The sequence below is a fragment of the Apteryx mantelli genome, chromosome 7 (genome assembly GCF_036417845.1).
Source record: "Apteryx mantelli isolate bAptMan1 chromosome 7, bAptMan1.hap1, whole genome shotgun sequence".
Classification (NCBI taxonomy): Eukaryota; Metazoa; Chordata; class Aves; order Apterygiformes; family Apterygidae; genus Apteryx; species Apteryx mantelli.
Window position 1 is genome coordinate 4,329,398 of NC_089984.1, and position 19,566 is coordinate 4,348,963.

At 43.2% G+C, this 19,566-nt stretch overlaps 1 protein-coding gene across 1 annotated transcript in view; it reads right to left on the bottom strand.

Annotated features, from left to right (window-relative positions):
• The window catches only part of LOC106485155 (protocadherin-15-like), a 335,439-nt gene that overhangs the window by 92,561 nt on the left and 223,312 nt on the right, over window positions 1-19,566 (bottom strand). Inside the window, exon 19 of the mRNA XM_067299667.1 lies at window positions 11,849-11,977. Within this exon, the coding sequence (XP_067155768.1) occupies window positions 11,849-11,977 (129 nt within the window). The remainder of the gene's footprint in view (window positions 1-11,848; window positions 11,978-19,566) is intronic.

Sequence of the window (19,566 nt, forward strand, 5' to 3'; positions counted from 1 at the left end):
CATCCTCATAGACTTAATCTTCAATACATGTGTGAGGTCAGTCCTCACGCTTAGTACTAGTTTAAGCCAGAGCTATATTACAGCAATTAAATGGATGCTAACTGACCAAAAGCAACCAGCCAGAGTTAAAAACAAAAAAAACCAACAAAAAACAACAACAACAACAACAAAAATCCTGCTGTTGGAAAGTATGAGACTAAACCAGGTAATATTAACTTGGAAGTATATTTTAGAATAGAAGAAACTTACATTTTAGGGAACTAAATTAAAATGACTTCCAAATAAATGGAAGGCTTTGCAATTTGGTTCCTAAAAAGGGACTATGTATGTTTTAAACTGACTCATGTACATCACCGGGCATAAACAGGTTTTCCACATTCTGCAGGTCTAATTTTGATCCCACTTACAGTAGCAGGCAGGAAAATTTCTACCGTATGGAGTCTCTAATTATCTGTTGGATATAAAAATCAGCATCACTGCTTGACCGACACTGGAAAAGGGGATCAGAACCGCCCCCCTGTATACTAATAACTAGTAGAAGCACAGTTTCCAAATAAATATCTATTTCCAATTGGAGTGCATATTTTCAAAAAAATCAAAACCATTTTTTTTATGATAAAGCTTTAGGAAAATACTATTATGTTACCAAATTGGATTGTTTTTCCAGCTTAAGATCTTCATCAGTTAACATTTTATCTCTACAAACTTTAAAAGAGATAATGTGCCCTTTATAGCTATGAAAGAAAAGAAGTCAAATCCATTTTCCAACAGAATCTTCTACCTGGAGGGTATATAAAATGAAATGAACTCTTTTTACGTGGAAATTATTCCACGGGGTCTAAGAACAACGTGGGGAACGAGAACTTCTCGTGCAGCAGCTCTCCAGAGACATCTACGAAGGACTTGCAGACAATACGGTGCTCACTGTTTCTGTTTGCAGTTAATACATTACATTAAAATGGATGATTTAATCAAATCATCCCGGTTTCATACCCACGGCTGACCACAGAGAAGTCCTCTGGCAGGTAAAAACCGATGCACGTATCAATTCTAGACCAAAAGAGAAGAGAGGAGGAGGTCTGCACACCGAGGAGCTGGGCTTTCAAAAAGTCCGAGAAGTCCGACTTTAAGAACCAGCCCTGCTTGAACTTGCCATTACCCTTAAAAACAAAAGCTAGCAACATCCCAATAAATTGGATTTGTTCATTGAGCTGAATCACCCCAGTACACAGTTACCAGAGGTGGAGAGAAGGAAGGCAACAGGCTATTTCATTTCTGTGTTACCTAATAAGGGTAGACACAAATTTTACCGAGGAGAGTAACTCCAACATCTTATCTTCTCATGTATTTAGCTTACGCTTTTTTTTAATTTTCTGCCAGTGTCTACAATGATCTGTCAGGTGCTGATTCTTGCCATAAAAACTCCCCAAACAGAAGTTTTCTTGGTCTTTGTTTTTATTAAAGGTGAAATATTTTGTAAACATTATCAGCAACAGATTAGACCGGAAAACGAGATACAAACAGCTATGCTACTGCTAGCAGCAACTTTGGCTTTAACAGGTACTTTTGCAGATAGCAATAGAGAAACGTCATTATGTCTATTAAAAACCCAAAGAAAACATTTATTTTCAGTATTATACATCTTGACTGTATTTTTTTTCCTCAAGACAACTATGGCTAACACCTTCATAAAACCTCTTGCAAGCATAAATGGGCCAAAAATAAAGACACTGTAAGGAGATGGGTCCCAGGTGACTATGAGTCATACATACTTCCCATGTATAGACCTGACTGAGACGCTGGAATAAGTCTTGCAAACTGGGAGACGCAACTCGGTCTCCGTGCTGAGGCAACAGCATCACTGACTAAAAGGTCACCTTCTCCAGCCTTCAATTCGTTCTTTTCTTCAAATAATTACTAATTACTGTTCTGATGTCCAAGGAGTAGTGGTGGTGCAACCACTGAGTCTCATGAGACTGTTCCTGATGGCTGAAGGTAGTTGAATGGGTGGATGTTGGTTAGGAAAAATAAGGTTTTGAGAAAAAAGGCAAAGATCAGAAGGGTGGTCTCCACCTCAGTAGCTAAGGAATAACCAAGAATCACCTGATAACCCCGAAGAGTCTAACGACTCATTAGTACCCACCTTCTCCTTTAAAGAGAGGCTTGAAAATCTTTGGGAAGTCCCAAAGATTAAAGTCAAGGAGACTATCTGAGGACTGAGAAGGAGGTGAGAGGACATTCCCACGTCCAGTGCATCAAGCAAGGCTTTTATGGTAGCTTTCAGCAACAACCGATCCTCAGCGATTTGCGCATAAAAAGAATGGTAAAAATCTGGAAGTTTTAGTTGGATAAATGGCCATCAGATTACTGTAGATCTTAAAAGGAGCTGCAGATTTATTCCACCAACAGAAATCTGCTGGAAGTCTTCCCCATATTGCTCATAGCAGAAACACAAGCTTCTCAGAGGCGGCAGAAGCACAGGAGTGATTGCTGTAGGCAACGCCATTCTCAAAAGCCATAGGAGAGACAGACACCATATGAAACCAAAGCTAAGCAACTACAACAACAAAAAACAAACAAGAAGAGGGAACCAACAAAAGAGGGAAATCTCAAAAGTAACAGAAAAGATACCAAGATGGGCAAAATAGTCATGTAGCATCTCAAATGCTGGAGGTGGTCAGAATTTCTTCCAACTCTACAAAAGGCTGAGAGATACAGAGACAGAGAGGGGGCCATGCACTGTCTCCTTTACTGCCACGTGCGTAGCACATGGAGGGGAAGACTTATATGCAACCACCCACTGGATACAGGTGAGGATAAAAAAAACACCCAACTACAAGCACTGCACAGAGGTACACCATCTGCCTAACCAGCCAAGCACTCAGAGGAGGAGAGGAGAGCTGTTCGGGGCATACACGTCCTTGTGTCACACCCCTCGGTTTTGTTCGGTGGAGATTAATTGCCTCCCCAATTTATCTTCGAGCTATAGTGCACAACAGTCTCTGAGCACAGTAGGTCTCGGGCTTATTCCAGTTCAGACCAGGTTTGGTGGTCCAAATGGAGGAATTACTGGAATACCTTCTTGCAGGTTTCCTCCCCTATGGGTGGTTGAACACTGAAACAGGTTGCTCAGAAAGGCTGCAAAGTTTCCACCTTTGGAGATATTCAAAATCCAACTGGACATGGTCTTGGGCAACCTGCTCTAGCTGACCCTGCTGGAGCAAGAGTGTTGGACTAGATGATCTCCAGAGGTGCCTTCCAACCTCAACTATTCTGTGATTCTGCTACGTACAACTCCCATAGGAACATACTAGTGCATTACTGTACCAAAATACAGCATTGCTTGCCTGGGCCCAAGTCTTGAATAAGAGACCACGGATTTTGCACAGAGACTGCAAGTTTTTAGTCCACCGATCCACCCAGCTGTTGCTCTTTGTTGGAGGAAGGCATTAGCTGGAAGCGCGGACAAAACTTGCAGGGAGAGACAGTTATTTGTAAGAAGAGAAGAAAAGTTCTTCAGTTATGTCAGATGCTGGGCTACTGCTAAACTCTTGACAAATGCAATGCCCCAGGTATGTTCTTTTCTATCAGACAGCGTAAGAGGAGTCGGAGCAGAGCTCCCTGTGTTGCACTGGCCTAAGAAGGCCTCAGTACAAAGGCCCATTTAAAGTCATAAATCTTTATAAGCCTGGGGCCAGGTTACGTGTAGAATACATTTTGCCCCCGTGCTAAACCAGAGCAGTCAATGTTGCAGGCAGCACAAACATACACAGCGGAGATTTCTTAATATAAATGAGAGCAAGCAGCTGGACAGGACGAAAGTGTATGAGAAAGATGCTCGATTTTGAAATTAATTTCTTCCTTCGACCTTCCAGAATCCAGCCTGTCAACTTTTCAAACATACTGCAGAGCTCTTCTCTCCTTTTCTTATCATTAGAGGTATTGCAGGAGAAGTTGAGCTACTGATAAAAAGCACTCTACGTACAGTGCAATTTTCTATGCATAAGACAAGATCTACAATGCTGGACAGGAATTCTGCAGATATGAATAAATAAATAATCTCCAATTACTAACCAAAAATATTCCAGGATTTGTCAGCACTTCTTTGGATTCCACTTTAAATGGTAATAAACATTTCCAAGAAAGAGGGCTCTCTCTTCCCTGCAAGAGCAGGATGTCAAGACCAGGCAGCTCAAGAGAAAAACCTACTTGTTTCCTCCCCTTTTTCCTGCTGCATCCACCCCTAACCCAGGTCCTCCTTCCTTTCATCCCTACACTCCTCTACAGGAAGGGGAGGCTCAATTCAAGCACCTGTGGAGGAGGACCTGGGTAATAAGCAAGGGAATAAAGGAGCCTGAAGTGCTCTCAGCCATCCAGCAACAGGAGCACTACTTTAGCACCTGACCTCCCGCCCATCGTATTACTCCAAAATCTGCCCAAATGCTCTGCTCTTTGGTCACTCGCAATCACATGCAACACAGCGCTGGCAAATTTTAATGAGAAGCTCCAAGTAGATGGCTCTCTGCAGAGAGATGACACACATGACTACATCTCCGGCCTCTTTGTGCTCATTCAGAAATAGGGCAAGCAAGCTCCTCTGAAGAGTCTCTAGCAACCACTGCTGCTACTCCAGGAGCTCCTCAGACCTACATGACTACTGCCATCTCTCACAGGGTTAGCTTATAAAGTACCGGAGAACAAAGCAAACCTGGAGACCTAGGAATACAACTGAATCATTACTTTATTTCCCAGAAAACATATCCTGAATTCACTGGAGACAGCATGGTCTACAAGATTATAGCCTTTACCTATTGTGGGCAGTCTGAATTTGCATTACCAACTATGCTTCAACATTAAGAAAACCTCATGAATACGAACGAACAGTGTTCCAAAGCAACATATTATCTTCCTCAGTTCTCAAATAGCTTGAAAATACAATTCTGGGAGACCAAAATTACCAAAGTCTCTCTTAAAGGGTCATTAATTCTCAAATATAATGACAAGCGTTTAAATGTCAACAATATTAATTATATCATTATTGCTCGTTCTAGAAGAAACCTCCCACTAACATCCACAACTCTTGCTCACAGTGGGTAACAACAGGATTTAAGCAGGTTAATTGAGAGTTTGTGTTCAGCCTGATGGAGCTGGAGTAATGGAATAGTGGTATAATGCAGTACCTTGTTCTTCATACTTGTCTGCATAGGAGAAGCAAGCATGACGGGCAGACCCTCATCACGACCAAAAACTGAAACACTTCTTCTAGGCACCACTCTGCCTCCAGCTGTACCTCCCCATAATTAAATTTTCCCTCTGGCCGCCTTTGGGGACAAAAGTTGCCCACGTCCCCTACCCACTTGAACAACACCTTCTGCTCTCCAACAGCTCCTACAGTACACCAGCACATGCTGCAGCTCAAGGCAAGGACGGAAATCGTGCTGAAGGCTATGAAGCATGCTGCTTGGGGAACTGCGTTATTGTTTCCGTGGATGACAACAGGATTTTTATCATTATTATTATTATTACGGCTTTAAAAACTTTGCAAGCCCCTCAAGTTGTGTCAATGCCAAAGCGTTTGGGTGGTGTGGCTCTGACAACAGGGACGGGAGCGCTAAAAGGGATTTTTATTTAAAAATATTTTAAGGAAGGAGGGAAAAAAATCAGTCATCCAGAAAGACGGGCATTTTCCTTTTCCCCTTATTTCAGAAAGGCTTTTCCTCACCTCCGTTTCCTTTTGCCCGATTTTACACTTTCATTTCCCTAGTCCCTTCGTTTTGGGGGAAGTCCCTTCGATTTGGGAAGGCAAGTCTGAAAGATTTCTCTCTGCTGAACTCAAGATAACATCAGAAATGGTACGGAAACAAATACTTTTGTCCTTCCAATGTTGTCAGTAGTTCTCACACAATTTTGTTCTTGCTTCAGGCAATTAGACTAATAAAACATGCTCCTAAACACACGCGGCTTCACTGTATAACTATCGGAAGGCAATTGTGATACTCCCTTGCAGTCCAAAAACCTACAAAAGTTCACGTCTGTGGAGCTTTCTGCAAAACTGACATTTAAATTACTTTTTTTTAATATAAATCAGAGAAAAACTATAATATCTTACTTTCTACAGGATTGTAGGATTAGAGCACTGCAGCTTTTGTACAAGTTTCAGATAAGAAATAAAATGTCTTTATTGTCTGTTCACATTGAACCAAAAATATACGCATGGTTTTTTTTAATGTATTTGATTCCGCTATATAATTCCTGACACGTCACAAAACTTGGCGTTGTACTGCAAGAACGGGCAGCGGCTTTGTCGCAACGTGCAATAAGTTTTAAATGTCCTGAATTACTGCACAAAGTAATCCTACAGAATATACAATAAAAGCGGACATAGCAATATCGGGGACACATCAGTGATCTATCCCCGGCTGTGGCAGTCCGGTTCGTGTAGCCCATCTAAATAACCTGGGGAGGCAAACTGAAAATCAAAGGCAGTATCCTCAAATTTTGGCTACCTGGAAATTTCAAGCAACCCCTATTTCTTGAATAGTATAATGCCCTACACTCAAATGATTTTTAAATACACTAAAGGCCACGTATAATCTCCATGAACGTCTCAACAGATGATAAAAGTGCCTTATTGAACAACCGATTTTTTTTTTTAAATAACTATTTTCAGAGTAATTTGTTAGGGCAAAGGTGGCACATGGTAAATGTTCGAAAACTGAAATATTTTAGCAGTTATAAGAGACAGCAGAGCCTTCACTGATTACTTTCCTCTTCAATGCTAATTTCCGAGCATCTTGAGGGTTAGCTCTGAAACCAATTAAACGCGTCTCTAAATAAAACCGCACAGTAACAACAGTTAAATGCTACAGGCTGATATAAATTAAAATAAATGAAAATCCGGAAGCCCGTGGCTGTGAAAACATGATTTAACGGACTCATGAACCTCCCACAAAAGTTAATCACATTGTAACACTTAAAAACAGACAAGCTTTCTTTAGTTGGGAACGCAACCAACTCCTAAATTTAGAGACTTGTTCTGGCCATTTTTACGTAAAAGATGATCAGAAATTTTGCCCGTGTGATGAGTATGTTTTTTAGCAATGACACGATCAAGCAATCCAGAGATTCAACCAATGAATAAACATACATATCTTGCAAAAATAAAAACAAAAAGCTTTCCAATTCACAGACGAAATATATTATTTTAACATCTCCACCTTTGGCCGGGGTCGGAAACAGTTCTTCAATACGTTAATTCGTTTTTAAAGTTATTTTTTTCATTCTCAACACTGCTGAGTCTTTTTTTGAGACCACCTAACTAAAGAGCACCAGATCTGAGCTGGAAAGGTAGCAGCCAACATCTCCATTGGAAACTACTTAGCAGGCAAACTCTTAAGATGCTTTCGGTTGTGTTTTGTTGTCTTCTGTAGTTTAGAAAATACTTCAAGGAAAGCGATTTTCCTATATAAATCAGAGACAGCAACACCACAACGTTCGATTATTTAAAAAAAATAAAAATAAAATAAAGGTCAAATCTGAAAGTTAGACACAGGAAACATATCGTAAGAAAACTCCCTAACGTCTCCTTTCACCGGCAAGTCTTCAAGAGCGGAAACGCTAATCTAGACAATCGTTCAAGCCACACAAAAAATCCATAATCAGATCCATAAATCAAAAGTCCACAGGCCCAATTGCAACCATTCTAGCTTACGAGCTCAGGAAAACCCTAATTTCTTATTCCAGCGATGGAAATCTCAACAGCCAAATCCAAAATAGACAGAATTGTCCAAAGTACTGAACGGGCACGTATCAGAGACGGGAAACCGCTGACCCGGAAGATCTAACACAGCCCTGTGCCGAGCTGCAGAAGGTGAAGGGACATAACACACTGGGACGCGAGGCATCGGACAAAGACAACGTACAGATTTTTTGAAGTATTCTTCATCCGTAATTTCCCTCTCGTTCCCTTTTCCTTCCCTATCTCCTCTTGATACCTAGGAGATTTCACAAAGTGCTGACGGAGGCCACAGAAACGCGCCAACAATAAATAAATACAGAGGAAGGGACAAAAACTAGAAATAAGCAGACGATCAGAAACTTCTGCCAAGCGATTCGTCTCCTCTCCTGGGTGCCACCAGGCCAAGAGCTTCTCACCGAACCACAGACAGCACTTTTAAGACCTGTAACAAACCACGCGGGACTGTTGATCCTGCAGCCGATACATCGATCCTCACCTAAACCGGATTCTGCTTTGCTACCTCTCAGGCAATAGAGGGGTCAGGAGAGTACGTGACCGGCTGAGTTTAATATCGATAAATAGGACGCTGCCTAACGCAAACCGTTCAGCTGCTGCCTCTTTGGTGGGACCTCAGTTACTTCAGATTTTAATGGACAACACGGGGCCAGAATTTCGTTCACGAGCTGCCGACACGAAGCTTTTTTGCTTCTCGCCAGGCCTTTGCGAAGGACCTCATTCACCGTTCCTTCTCCTGTCTTGCTGGGGGATCCCGATGATCAGACACGGAAGAGCCGCAGGGAACCCAATACACCGCCAACCACCCCAATTTAGACAACACTGTGGGAAATGCAAGGGATTTGAAATACATCCTCTACGCTTTCAGCCTTATCCTTTCCAGCTTTTGTTCTTTTAATCTTCAGCATGCTCCTCAAATGCCCACCGGCAGTTCTCCTACGCCGGGGCCTCCGAGAGGGAGAGAGTCGCTGGGAGTGCTCTCGCTTCACCGAATTTCCGTGCTCCCTCCCCGTCCGCAGTGAGCACTCCTCTGCACCAGCATATCTCTCATTCCTCTTGCTCTGTGCCACCTCGGGAAGCAAACTCCCGGACATCATCTTGGCCCTTCTGGGAATCCCTTTTCAAGTCCGACTTTCCCAGCCAAAGCAAAGCGGGACGAGGGAATTGTCATGTACGCAGCAGGCATCTCCAAAAAGTATTCAACCTAGTTGAGCCTAATAAGCAATTTAGGGTGTAAAACACTACCTGTATAAGGGGAGGGGGGGGGGAAAGGAGGGTATGAATGTGACTCGTTGCTTGTTTAGAAAACCAGGTGGGCAGACAAGAAATGTGAAATTTTGCAGTCTCAGGAGAGGAAAGAGAGAAAAAGCCTCACGCAGAAAATTTCCGCCCACATTGCACTCCACCTCCACCTATCCAGTCTTTAGCTTGCCAAGGCGGCTACAAGGATGCTATGGGAGATGAACAAGACCCACTGCTCTCCCGTCATCCACGGAGCCAGTCATCTCACCCCAGAAAGCTATCAGGCATGATTTGCCCATGGTAAATCCATCCTGACTGATTCCAATCACCTTCTTGTCCTTTACGTGCTTGGAAATGGCTTCCGGGAGGATTTGCTCTCTCCCTGGAGACCTGGAGGTCTGGCTGACCAGCTCGTAGCCACCTGAATCCTTCCTTCCTTCCTGGGGATGGGTGTGATGGTTGCCTTTTTCCAGTTAGGAGGAACCACTCCTGATCACCAGGAACCTTCAAAGATGATGGAGAGCATCCTCGCAGTGACATCAGCCCTTGGATGCATCCCATCGGCTCTCACAGCCGTCTGCATGTCCAAGTTCTTTAAGTGGTCCCTAACTCGATCTTTCTCTACTGCGAGTAATGCTTCTCTCCCCTAGACTCTGACCCTAGGCTCAGGCCACCGAAAGCCCAGACAGCAGACCTTGACAGTTAAAAAGAAGACTATCTTCTCTTACCAGGCCATTTTTATTTAAAATAGGCCTTTAAATTTTAACTGTATTACAGCCAAAATGTACTACGACAGAAAAATCTCCCACACCTACTATGGTTAGAGTGTGCTGAAAAGTAAAAGAACATAACAAAAGTTATTTTGGTTTTTAAAAGAAGAGTCTTCCCAACCAACATAAGTACACCTAAATGCTAATGAGCCTTATTTCAATACTCTCATCGAAGCCAGAAAATAATTTCAAATGCCCAAATCACTCTTATCTATACTGTCTATTTGCATTTGCGAATATGAAAACATCCAAATATTTGCACTATAAAGAGAAAGCTTTTTTCCATCCGGAGACTGAGAATTAGGACTGGTGATAAACACGACAACAAATGATATAACCAGTTTCTATCATTCCACAACTGGGAATGAGCTATCAAAAGGCTTCATTAAATGTTTTCAACACAACACAACTTAGAAATTACACTAATTTACAAGATATAGAGGTTCTGTTGCAATGTCATATTTCATTTTATAGTTGTATCTAAGCTAAAAATAGACTCGATCTAGTGTTTGAGAAGATTATTGTACCTTGAGGGCACCCAGCGGAACACAAAATGGATTTTAAAGATACTTGGTACTGATTTGAAATATCGCATCCATGCATTTTCAGATGTATAATGAAGAACAACCACATAAAATGAACAGAATGACAGTAATTTATAAATTTATGATAGCAGATTTAATTGCAGGAATCCTAAATTCTGCACGTGTGGGGGTCCAAAAAAACCCTTTGAAGTAACTGGCATTTTAGTACAGCGTAAAAAATTAAGCTTCAGGAAAACTCGTGCCTTCATCAAGGCTGACAAATAACTTAAAGGACTTGAAGGACATTTCCCATGAAAATTACACCTGAGCTTGGACAGCTTCAGAGCAGAGCCCACCTTTAATGATACCGGGTTATACAGCAAGCAGAGTATAGACACAGACAACACCACTTGAGTACAAGTGCAAATGAAACCATATGGAAGAAGCCTACAAAACCTCAAGTGCAACTTGAATTAAATCAGACTTCATGAATAAGTAACAAAATTGGAACAAAAGATAAGTCCATCCAAAATTAACGTGAAAAGATACATGGAAAAAAACGGTGAAAATCTGAATAATAGAAATTTGGAAAGAAACATCATCACTGTGGTTATATATCTGTCCCCTGCCCCATTGCTACTCCAAGTATCATATCCTATGGGAAGGTACTGCCCATACAGCCCTGGTTAAGGAGCTCCCATTTCCTAGTGATAGGGTTGCTCCTGGAAGGAAACAGATATTTTTGTCTAAATTCCTCTTCTTGGATTTTATCCAAACTCATCTTCCACCTACAGCTCGTATCGCATCCGACTGTAGTGCTAACCCATCGGTGAAGTATATATGAAATATACTGTATCCAACGACTATTTCCAAAACACCAGTTCCTACTTTTCCTCACCTGACATTAGGAAAAACTATGATTCGGCCAAGAAATAGATGAATGCTTTAGGCGACTAAATCCTGCACCTCATAGTCCAAAAGACCCATACATGTCATGAAATTTATGCAGCTTTAAATCACTCAAATTAGCAATGCCCCAAGCACAATCTGATTTTATGACACCAAATCAATTATTTCCGTCAACAGATTAATGGGTTTTGCCCCTTAATAATTTAAGATTTTAAGTTTGTGACCATTTTATATATGTAAACGTACATCGCTTGTTTGTATATTAGGAAAATATTTAAAAAGAAAGCAGTAAGAGTATACAAATCTGGTGACAACGTTGTAACGCTGTAAATCTGTCACGAAAAGCACTTACAGTGGTGTGTGCATTAAAAAAGCTTTTTTACCGTGCTGTTTTTAAATGAAAAACTCTTTTCAGCTCCTAAGCATAAAGAAGAAAAACTCGCACTTAAATATTTCAGAGCCCAAAGACATAATCAAAAGACTGCTTCATTAATTGTTAACACAAACACGTCTGAAAAAAAAAGACGGCTTAAACTTAAAAATTTGAAGCTGCTTTGCCCAAGGTACAATTATTTTGTGCTCTTTCCCAATAGCTTGGGCTGCCCGTGGAATAAAATTGACAGTTTAACCCCGCAGGGTTCATAACTTACCCTCACTTGACCCACAAAAGCATTGGCTTCCTCTTCCTGGACAGACAGGTTTTTAGGCAGAAACATATCAAAAATGGGTCCATTGTCATTTACATCAGTCACCACTATATTAACGGTAGCCGTTGAGGTCTGTGGAGACAGATAAAATTATGAATAAACACCCTTTATTTTACTGTTTTACAGGTGACAACTCATCAGCAACTTTACTGCTGCGTATGATTAGATCCATCCGGTATAAAATCACAGGAAAACAGCTGATCAGCGCTGTCACGTGTTTTTTGGGGAAAAAGCAAGCATTATCAGTTTGAAGTGCTGGACATTTTTATTTCCTTTCTTTCCTTGCAAGGCAAAGAGGGTTTCAGCCTGAAAATTTATTAGAGCTGCGTTTTAAAGCAGTTCAACACATGCTAACGCCTTTGCAACCAGAGATACCTTTATTCCAGAAATTCCAAACCAGCATAGCAGCAAGAACCGTACCAAACCTTAAGGCTGTGATAAAAGCAGATACGTTGGCTAGGACTAGTTACCTTGCGCAGGCAGTTGCTTCAGAACATGCCTACGCACGAGCACTGGAGTCTTTTAATTTCTCTGTTCCTCCGGCTTGAAGTTTTGCACGGAGGTGAAACGCTTTGCTCAGTTTGAGCCTTATCAATTTAAACGTTATGGCGACAGCAACAGAAAACATTTTTGTTTTATGCCCTAAAACCACCGGAGAGTTGAGGTTAGTAACACAAATTTCTGTGGCCTGGGACGTGGGTTGCAAAGAGCAGGAACGAACAGTACCCTTCATCCACCAGGGAAAAGCAAAGCATCGCCGGGCACAAAAACTGCAGCAAGGAAGACTGAAATCATACTCCAGGAAAGCCTTCAACAGCAAGAAGAGCCGAGGAGGGGAACGGACTGTGCAGGGAGGCTTACAGCACCTTCCGCGGGCGCAAGACGACACATTAGTAGCTGCCGGGGCTGATCCTGGTATAACCGATGCTGCGGCCGAGTGGTGGGTGGGCAAAGTCAACGTCTGGTGGCACCTCCCAGCTCTGCTGCCCAGGATTCCTTGACCTCAGAGCTCCTTCGTGGCCTTAAAGTCTTGACCTTCATACCGAGTTCGGTCCCCTAACTCCTCCTCCAAATACATGCACCTATTGTAACACTGCTATTAGTCCGCGTGAGCCTCCTTTAGTGTCTTCTTCGGTTCTCATGCAAACATCTCCTCTCTGGTTCTTCCCCAAGTAGTCACAGCCAGAGAGGTATCTCTGAGCAATCAAGGATGATGTTTGTTTAAAAAAAATGGGTCTATGGGCTGGCCAAGGAATCCGGAGTGGCTATCAGTTCTCTTCCCTACTGGGCTGCACCAAAATCTGAACAAAATACAACCTACAGAAACGTATTCCTGGTTATCATTCAAGGCTTTTTTTTCTTAACTTCCACCCTAAATCTGAAAACAATGTTTCTTTTTTAATTCCTCCTGTTGTGCCTAGTTACATCTGGGACCTGAGGCCTTCAGAGCAAGAGGGGCAGGAGAATTTTCCCATCCTTTTTTACTGTAACGGGCAAAAAGCACTACAGGAATGCTTACTATTCCTACGTGTTAAATAAGGACGCCCTTTTATTTTGTTCTACCACTGGCAACAGAAACCAGATCTCATTTTCCTAATCTAGTTATCAGAAATATACACAAAAGGAACTTGCAAATAAAGCAAAACTCTTTTTTTTTTGAGCATGGCCTTGTTTCAAATAGCTGTTTTCCTAGCTGGAGAGAGAATCCATTCCAAAGCCTAAGTCCCTAGAAGAGATGCTACCATTTTAACGGTCTTTACAGGAACCCTGGCAGATGTAAAGCTTACGGCCGTCTCGGGAACTGGGCTTTTCTGCAACCTCTTCTGGTGCGGCGCCTCCTGCGTGCCCAGCCTCGAGTGGATTTACAGCTTGGTAGGTCCTCCGCAGTAAGCGCCCATGCTAAATGCAGAACATCATCTCTCGCTTGCGTTCGGGGGCAAGCTCCTTGCGCTTGCCGCACAGGGAGAGCGCGGACATTAGCACTTACAAAAGAAAACTCATGTATTCCAGACCCGCTCCCTACCTTGCTTAATGGTATTCGGTCATGCCTTCGTTGCTGTGTCAGCCGGTTCAAGCTGATAACTTACTCGCTGCAGGACAGCTCCTGTAACGGGTCAATCTCCTTCACCTTGCAGTCCTCAGGCTTGGCAAGCGGCCCAGGCGCCTCCGGTCGGAGCCGGCTGCCGCTTTTCACGGCTATAAATCTGGCCGCTGGGTTCGCACAGCGCCCCGAGTGCTTCATCAAGCCGCTACCTGCGCTCGCAGGCTCCCTTAGCGATCCCCTCGCCATACTGCTGGAGCAGAGACCAGATCCCAAACACGCACAAGCGGCGTGAAAAACAGCTGTGCTGAATACCGCTCTTAGGGTTTTTTTCCATGAGTTCTTGTAGAGAGGCAAATGCAGAAAGCTTTGAGACACCTCATCCACAATAAGCACCATCCAATAACCACTTAACCCTTAAAAAGCAACTAAGGGAGAAACATTTTAAGCAAGCAAAAAAAAAAAAAGATGCATTTAGGCTAGCTTGCTACATCTGATTATGCTCAGTTATTTGCTAATTGTTCCTGAGACTATCATTCCCACGTTCAATTTATATAAGGAAAATCTACTTTGCAATTCATGCTTCCTTGTCAACACAAAACACGCTCCAGAACGTTCATTTCTGATGATGCACAACACACGCTGAATTTAAATCAAACTCCCTAAGCTAACCTGATTCCGCAGAACACAGAGTAATAAAAACTCTCCAATTTAGTAAACTGAGAGAAACACGGCTTAGGAAACAGTGGCTTAAAAAAAAGTGAGTACTTGCCATTTTGAAAAAGGTTTGTGCCATTCGAGGGAATTTTAACGGAATGTTTCTGATAATCTGCAGTGTGCTTATTTCTGCCAGCGCTGAATCAACCTACAGCAGCACTTAAAACAGCAACCAAGACATGCGTTTGTCTCCAGACTTCCAAATCAGGGGCTGAAAGTGCTGTGAGTTTTCTTATAGCTCTGCTTTGGTACAGAAGTGCGTGTCAATAGGTGTGCGTGGGCTCACACGCCTATTTTAGATATACACATCAACGTGTTATGAGGAACTCAAATGTTATGAGCACTTCTAAAAGACAGTGTTTTTCTAAACCCCTTCTGGAAGCATGCTATTAGCAACATGACCCTGGCGGTATTACTTTGTCTCTTGAATAAAGAGGAATTTTCAGATGTTCTTGAAAGCCAGTCATTATAATATTATTGCAAATACAGAGCTTACTGAAATAACGGTGCAAGTCTAAAAGGGGTCATTTGAAGATGTAGCAAAGGAGACAGGTCTCACCTCGGAGGAGCAGCAGCATGTAGGAAATGCTGAGCTCTGCTCAGCACAACCTGAATTTTAAGATCCTGTTTAACATCTTTATCAATGACCCGGAGGAGGTGACAGAGCATCCTCTCCTCATGATTGCAGATGACCCCAAATTGGGGGGAGCAGTCAGCGTGCTGGAGGGCAGAGCTGCCGTTCAGAAGGACCTTGATGGGCTGGAGGAACGGGCCAACAGGAACCTTGTGCAGTTCTGCAAGAAGCAATGCCAACTCCTGCCCCGGGGAAGGAAGAGCCCCTTGTAGCGATATGGGCCAGGGCCCAACCGTGTGGGAAGCAGCTCCGCAGAAAAGGCCTGGGGAATCTTGGTAGCAAGCCAAAACGAGCCAGTGGGGTGCCCTGGTGGCAACCAGGGCCAGCAGCATCCTGGCCTGTGTAAACAGGCACAGCCAGGAGATGGAGGGAAGGGGTTATCCCCCTCTACTCAACACTCATCAGACCACATCGTGATACTGGGTCCAGTTTTGGTTCTCCACCGCATATAGGAAGGACATGGACAAACTGGAGCCAGTTCAGCAGAGGTCGCCAAGATGGTCAGGGCTGGAGCACTTGTTCTGTGAGAGGCTGAGGGAGCTAGGCGTGTTCAGTCTGAAGAGGAGACGGCTTTGGGGGGACCTAACAGCAGCCCCCCAATACCTACAGGAAGGTCATTGAGAAGGTGGAGCCAGGCTCTTCACAGTGGTGCATGGTGGGAGGAGGAGAGACAGCGAGCGTAAGTTGGAACACAAGAGGTTCAGACTGCATATAAGGAATAACTTTTTCCCCATGAGAAGAGGCAGGGAGTGGAGCAGGATGCCCAGAGAGGTTGTGGAGTCTCCATCCTTGGAGGTTTTCAGGACCCAACCAGATAAAACCCAGAGCAACCTGGTCTGACCTCAGAGCTGGTCCCGCTTTGAGCAGGAGGTCGGACTAGAGACCTCCTGAGGTCGCTTCCGGCCTGAATTATCCAGTGGTCCTATGTGAAGAATCTGGGGTACGTCTCAGCATTTCTGCGACCACATATAACAGCCTACTGGTAAGAAGTGCCGGGAAGAGGTATGAAGGATTATGAATGAAAAGAAACTAAAGGAGAAATTAGTGAGAAAGCAAGGAAGGGCTCTCCAAAACACAACAGGATGAAAAAAATGTTTTCTATATGGCAATGAGAGAGTGGAGGCAAATGCTTTGCTCTTTGTCTTCAAAACGTAGACAGATACTGAGAACCTGGCCTCAAGGTTCCCCAATTAAAAAAATAAAGAATCAAGTTTTTGAAGCCTTCATAGTCTAAATAGGGTTTATGCGAGAAATGAAAGGAATCAATTACCAGGCTGACTTTTGCGTATGGCGGGTGAAAGCTTTCTTGAGGTATTCCGTAAGTTATTCTATAATAGAGGGTACGACATTTCTTTGGAACAGAAGGATACCAGATCATAGAAAAGCCCCGGACTAACAAAGAGGGGGAAGGCTAAAGGGTTTTTGCTTAGCCTGGTTCCACAAAAAAGAATATTGCGGTCGTGGGTTAGTAGTAGTAACAGTGGCATAGGGCTTTTTTTCTTTACATGAGTAACAGAGCGCTCCGGAGAATCCATATTTCTTCTCAATTTCAAAAATCTTTTTGTTATTAAATCTGAATCCAGGCACCACTTCTCATCCTCCTGAAGAAATAACGCCTTCTACATGAAGCGCTGGGCACTTAGCTACCTATTTCTCCAAGCTGCATAGACCAGCACTTCTGCCATTAACATAGGAAGCTGCTATCATCAAAGATTACATGTTATCATCAAAGATTATAATATCAACATTTTTATATCGCCAATAGAGGGCTCCAGAGATTTCCTTAAGCTCTCTGGAAGCCAGGGCATAAGACTGACATGCTCTCCTAAAATAGCCTTTATTAAGCAACCAGAATAAATGACGGTGCCTTGCTCAGAACCGCAGCACGGAGCACTACTGGTAACATCACGATCGTTCGTCCTGCGGATAATGTAAGAAGTCAGCAGCGCCGCTAAAAATCACATTGACAAAATAATCGCCGCTTGAGAGTTATGCGCAGGGCTAGCCGTAACCTCTTTCCAGGCTGTCGCCGGGACGGAAAATAAGGAAGCAAGCAGACCGTGGCTCATACCCTTTCTCACAGCAGCCAAGGCTATCTGGCACAGCAGAAAACGCGCGGGAAGGCCCACAGGTAACGAACGCTCGCTTCTGGGATAGGAAATGTGCTGCAGAGAAGATAAACACCCTGAGAAAGGGGCACTGTACTTTGTAGGAAGCTCAGCTCCTTGCACAGTCGGAGAAGCTTAACGTTTCTTACCACCGCTTGCAGCTGCAGCTAAGAGTGGCCAGCTGAGATTGCTCCAAGGGTCACGTAACCCGCGCTTCATTTTCCGTACAACTAGCATAACTTCTGCCGAGGAAACCTCTGCCGCAACTCATGACACCAAAAGCTTTAAGTCAGTAATGGAAAGCGTTGAGGAACCATGAGAGCAATTCTTGCCTTTAGCTATAAAAGAATCCAAATTTATACGCAGAGAAAGACAAGCTCCAATTAGGTAGCCGGTTACTTCTGCAAAGGCAGCCGCCTTCTCTTGTTAGCGGGGGGAAAAAAGGTAGCCGAATTGCACATCTCAGAGCCCCGGGAATCAGAAAAAGATTCATTTCTTCTTATTCCTTTCCCTTCTTATTCCCCGGGGTCTCATACTTCAAGGTCCAGACGTGGGTCTGGAACCTTTCTTCCACCTCCCTACAACATTACTACCTGTCCTCTTCTTTTGGCTCTAGTCTTACCACTACAAGGTGACCTGCATATGGCAGACTAAAATCAAGGTAATGCTTAGAATTACACCAGCAGCATGAAGCAAATTTTTCCTTGAGAAATTTGGGGGGGGGGGGGGAAACTAGTAGAAAATCTGAAGAAAAGATGTTTGAAGAAAATCAATTGCAGCTAGAGTTATTTAAATCTATTTCTTGATCCTATACGTGCTATTTTGTTCCTTATGCTCCTTAATGAAAACAAATGGCATCTCAAAATTAGGACGGAGTTATGAAAAGTCTCAGGCTGCTGCAGAGGATCCTAAAAGAGACAGCAAAGCAGCAGCCTCCCATGAAAACGAGCTGCGGTTTTGCAAAAAGCTCTTAGCATATGTTTAATTACCACGAAAAGTTTCTAAGCAGGAACTTCAGCGGTTCCCCTAAGTAAGGGCAGAGAGAGGGAAAACGAAGACCTAATTCCTAACAATTTTCGCAGAGGAACTGAACGGATGCTCGCGGCGCACGTGCTGAGTTAACGCCGCAAGGATCCCCAACGAACTGCCTCGACCGCTTTTCAAGCTAGGCGTTTCCGCTAAAGATTTGTCAAGCTCGGTTTGGAAGGGGGAGTTGAAACTACTGCTGGAAGCTCCCGTGGGAAAATGTAGTACAGGCTCATAGCAGGCACTTCCTATTTATTACTGGAGCAAGCCGTGTTTACTTCCCTTTTATTATAAACAGAAGTCAAACAAAAGACCAACAGCTGCAATTTATAGCTTTCTCAGGGCCACTAAAGTAGCTCTTATATATATATAATTCTTCCCTAAGCAATAAATGTAACATTAACATAGACTCCACAAATATCTTTTGTCCTAAGTATGCCAGGCCCTGATAAATGCTACAGAAGGTAAATTTGAAGGAAATTTCACTTGTGACTTATTTTATTTGTAGCCTGCTATTTAAATTGAAGTTGGAAATTCATGCGAGCGTTCTTTGCCTTGGAGAGGAAACATCCTTAGCTCCCATGTCAAACAAGTTTATTAATTTAGGCAAACTCTAAGGCAACACTATCATCTCTAGATATAACTAGTTTGCAAATAATAAGATCTGAGGCAAAGCCCGGTGTCCTATTAGATCAAAAAAAGAAACTGCAAATAATGCTTCTGTTCTACGTATCAGAAGTTATCTATATTAAATCCAAGAAAACTACGCTCAAGTTCTGATATCCATAAGAATAGCTTTTCTTTAGCAAACAGGGAAACAGCTGCTCAGATATCAAGATAATAGCAGTGATAAGGACCGGAATAAAATATGTATGAATTGCATAATAGCTAAAGTAAATTGCCGTGCTGAGTTAGGAGCTCCAGGGGAGCGAGAGCCTGACGAGCGACACTGCTAATGGGAATCTACTAACGGTCGGCAGCGGAGGATGAAAACGGAGGGCCAAAGTTGGAAAAAGCAACGGGAAAATACGCACGACTGGCGACGGCCTCGTTCACTGACCTTTTTCCACGCACAGAAGCTGCATAACCACAACAAGCAACGTCCACCGGACCATAGGAAAGGGGGAGCATGTTA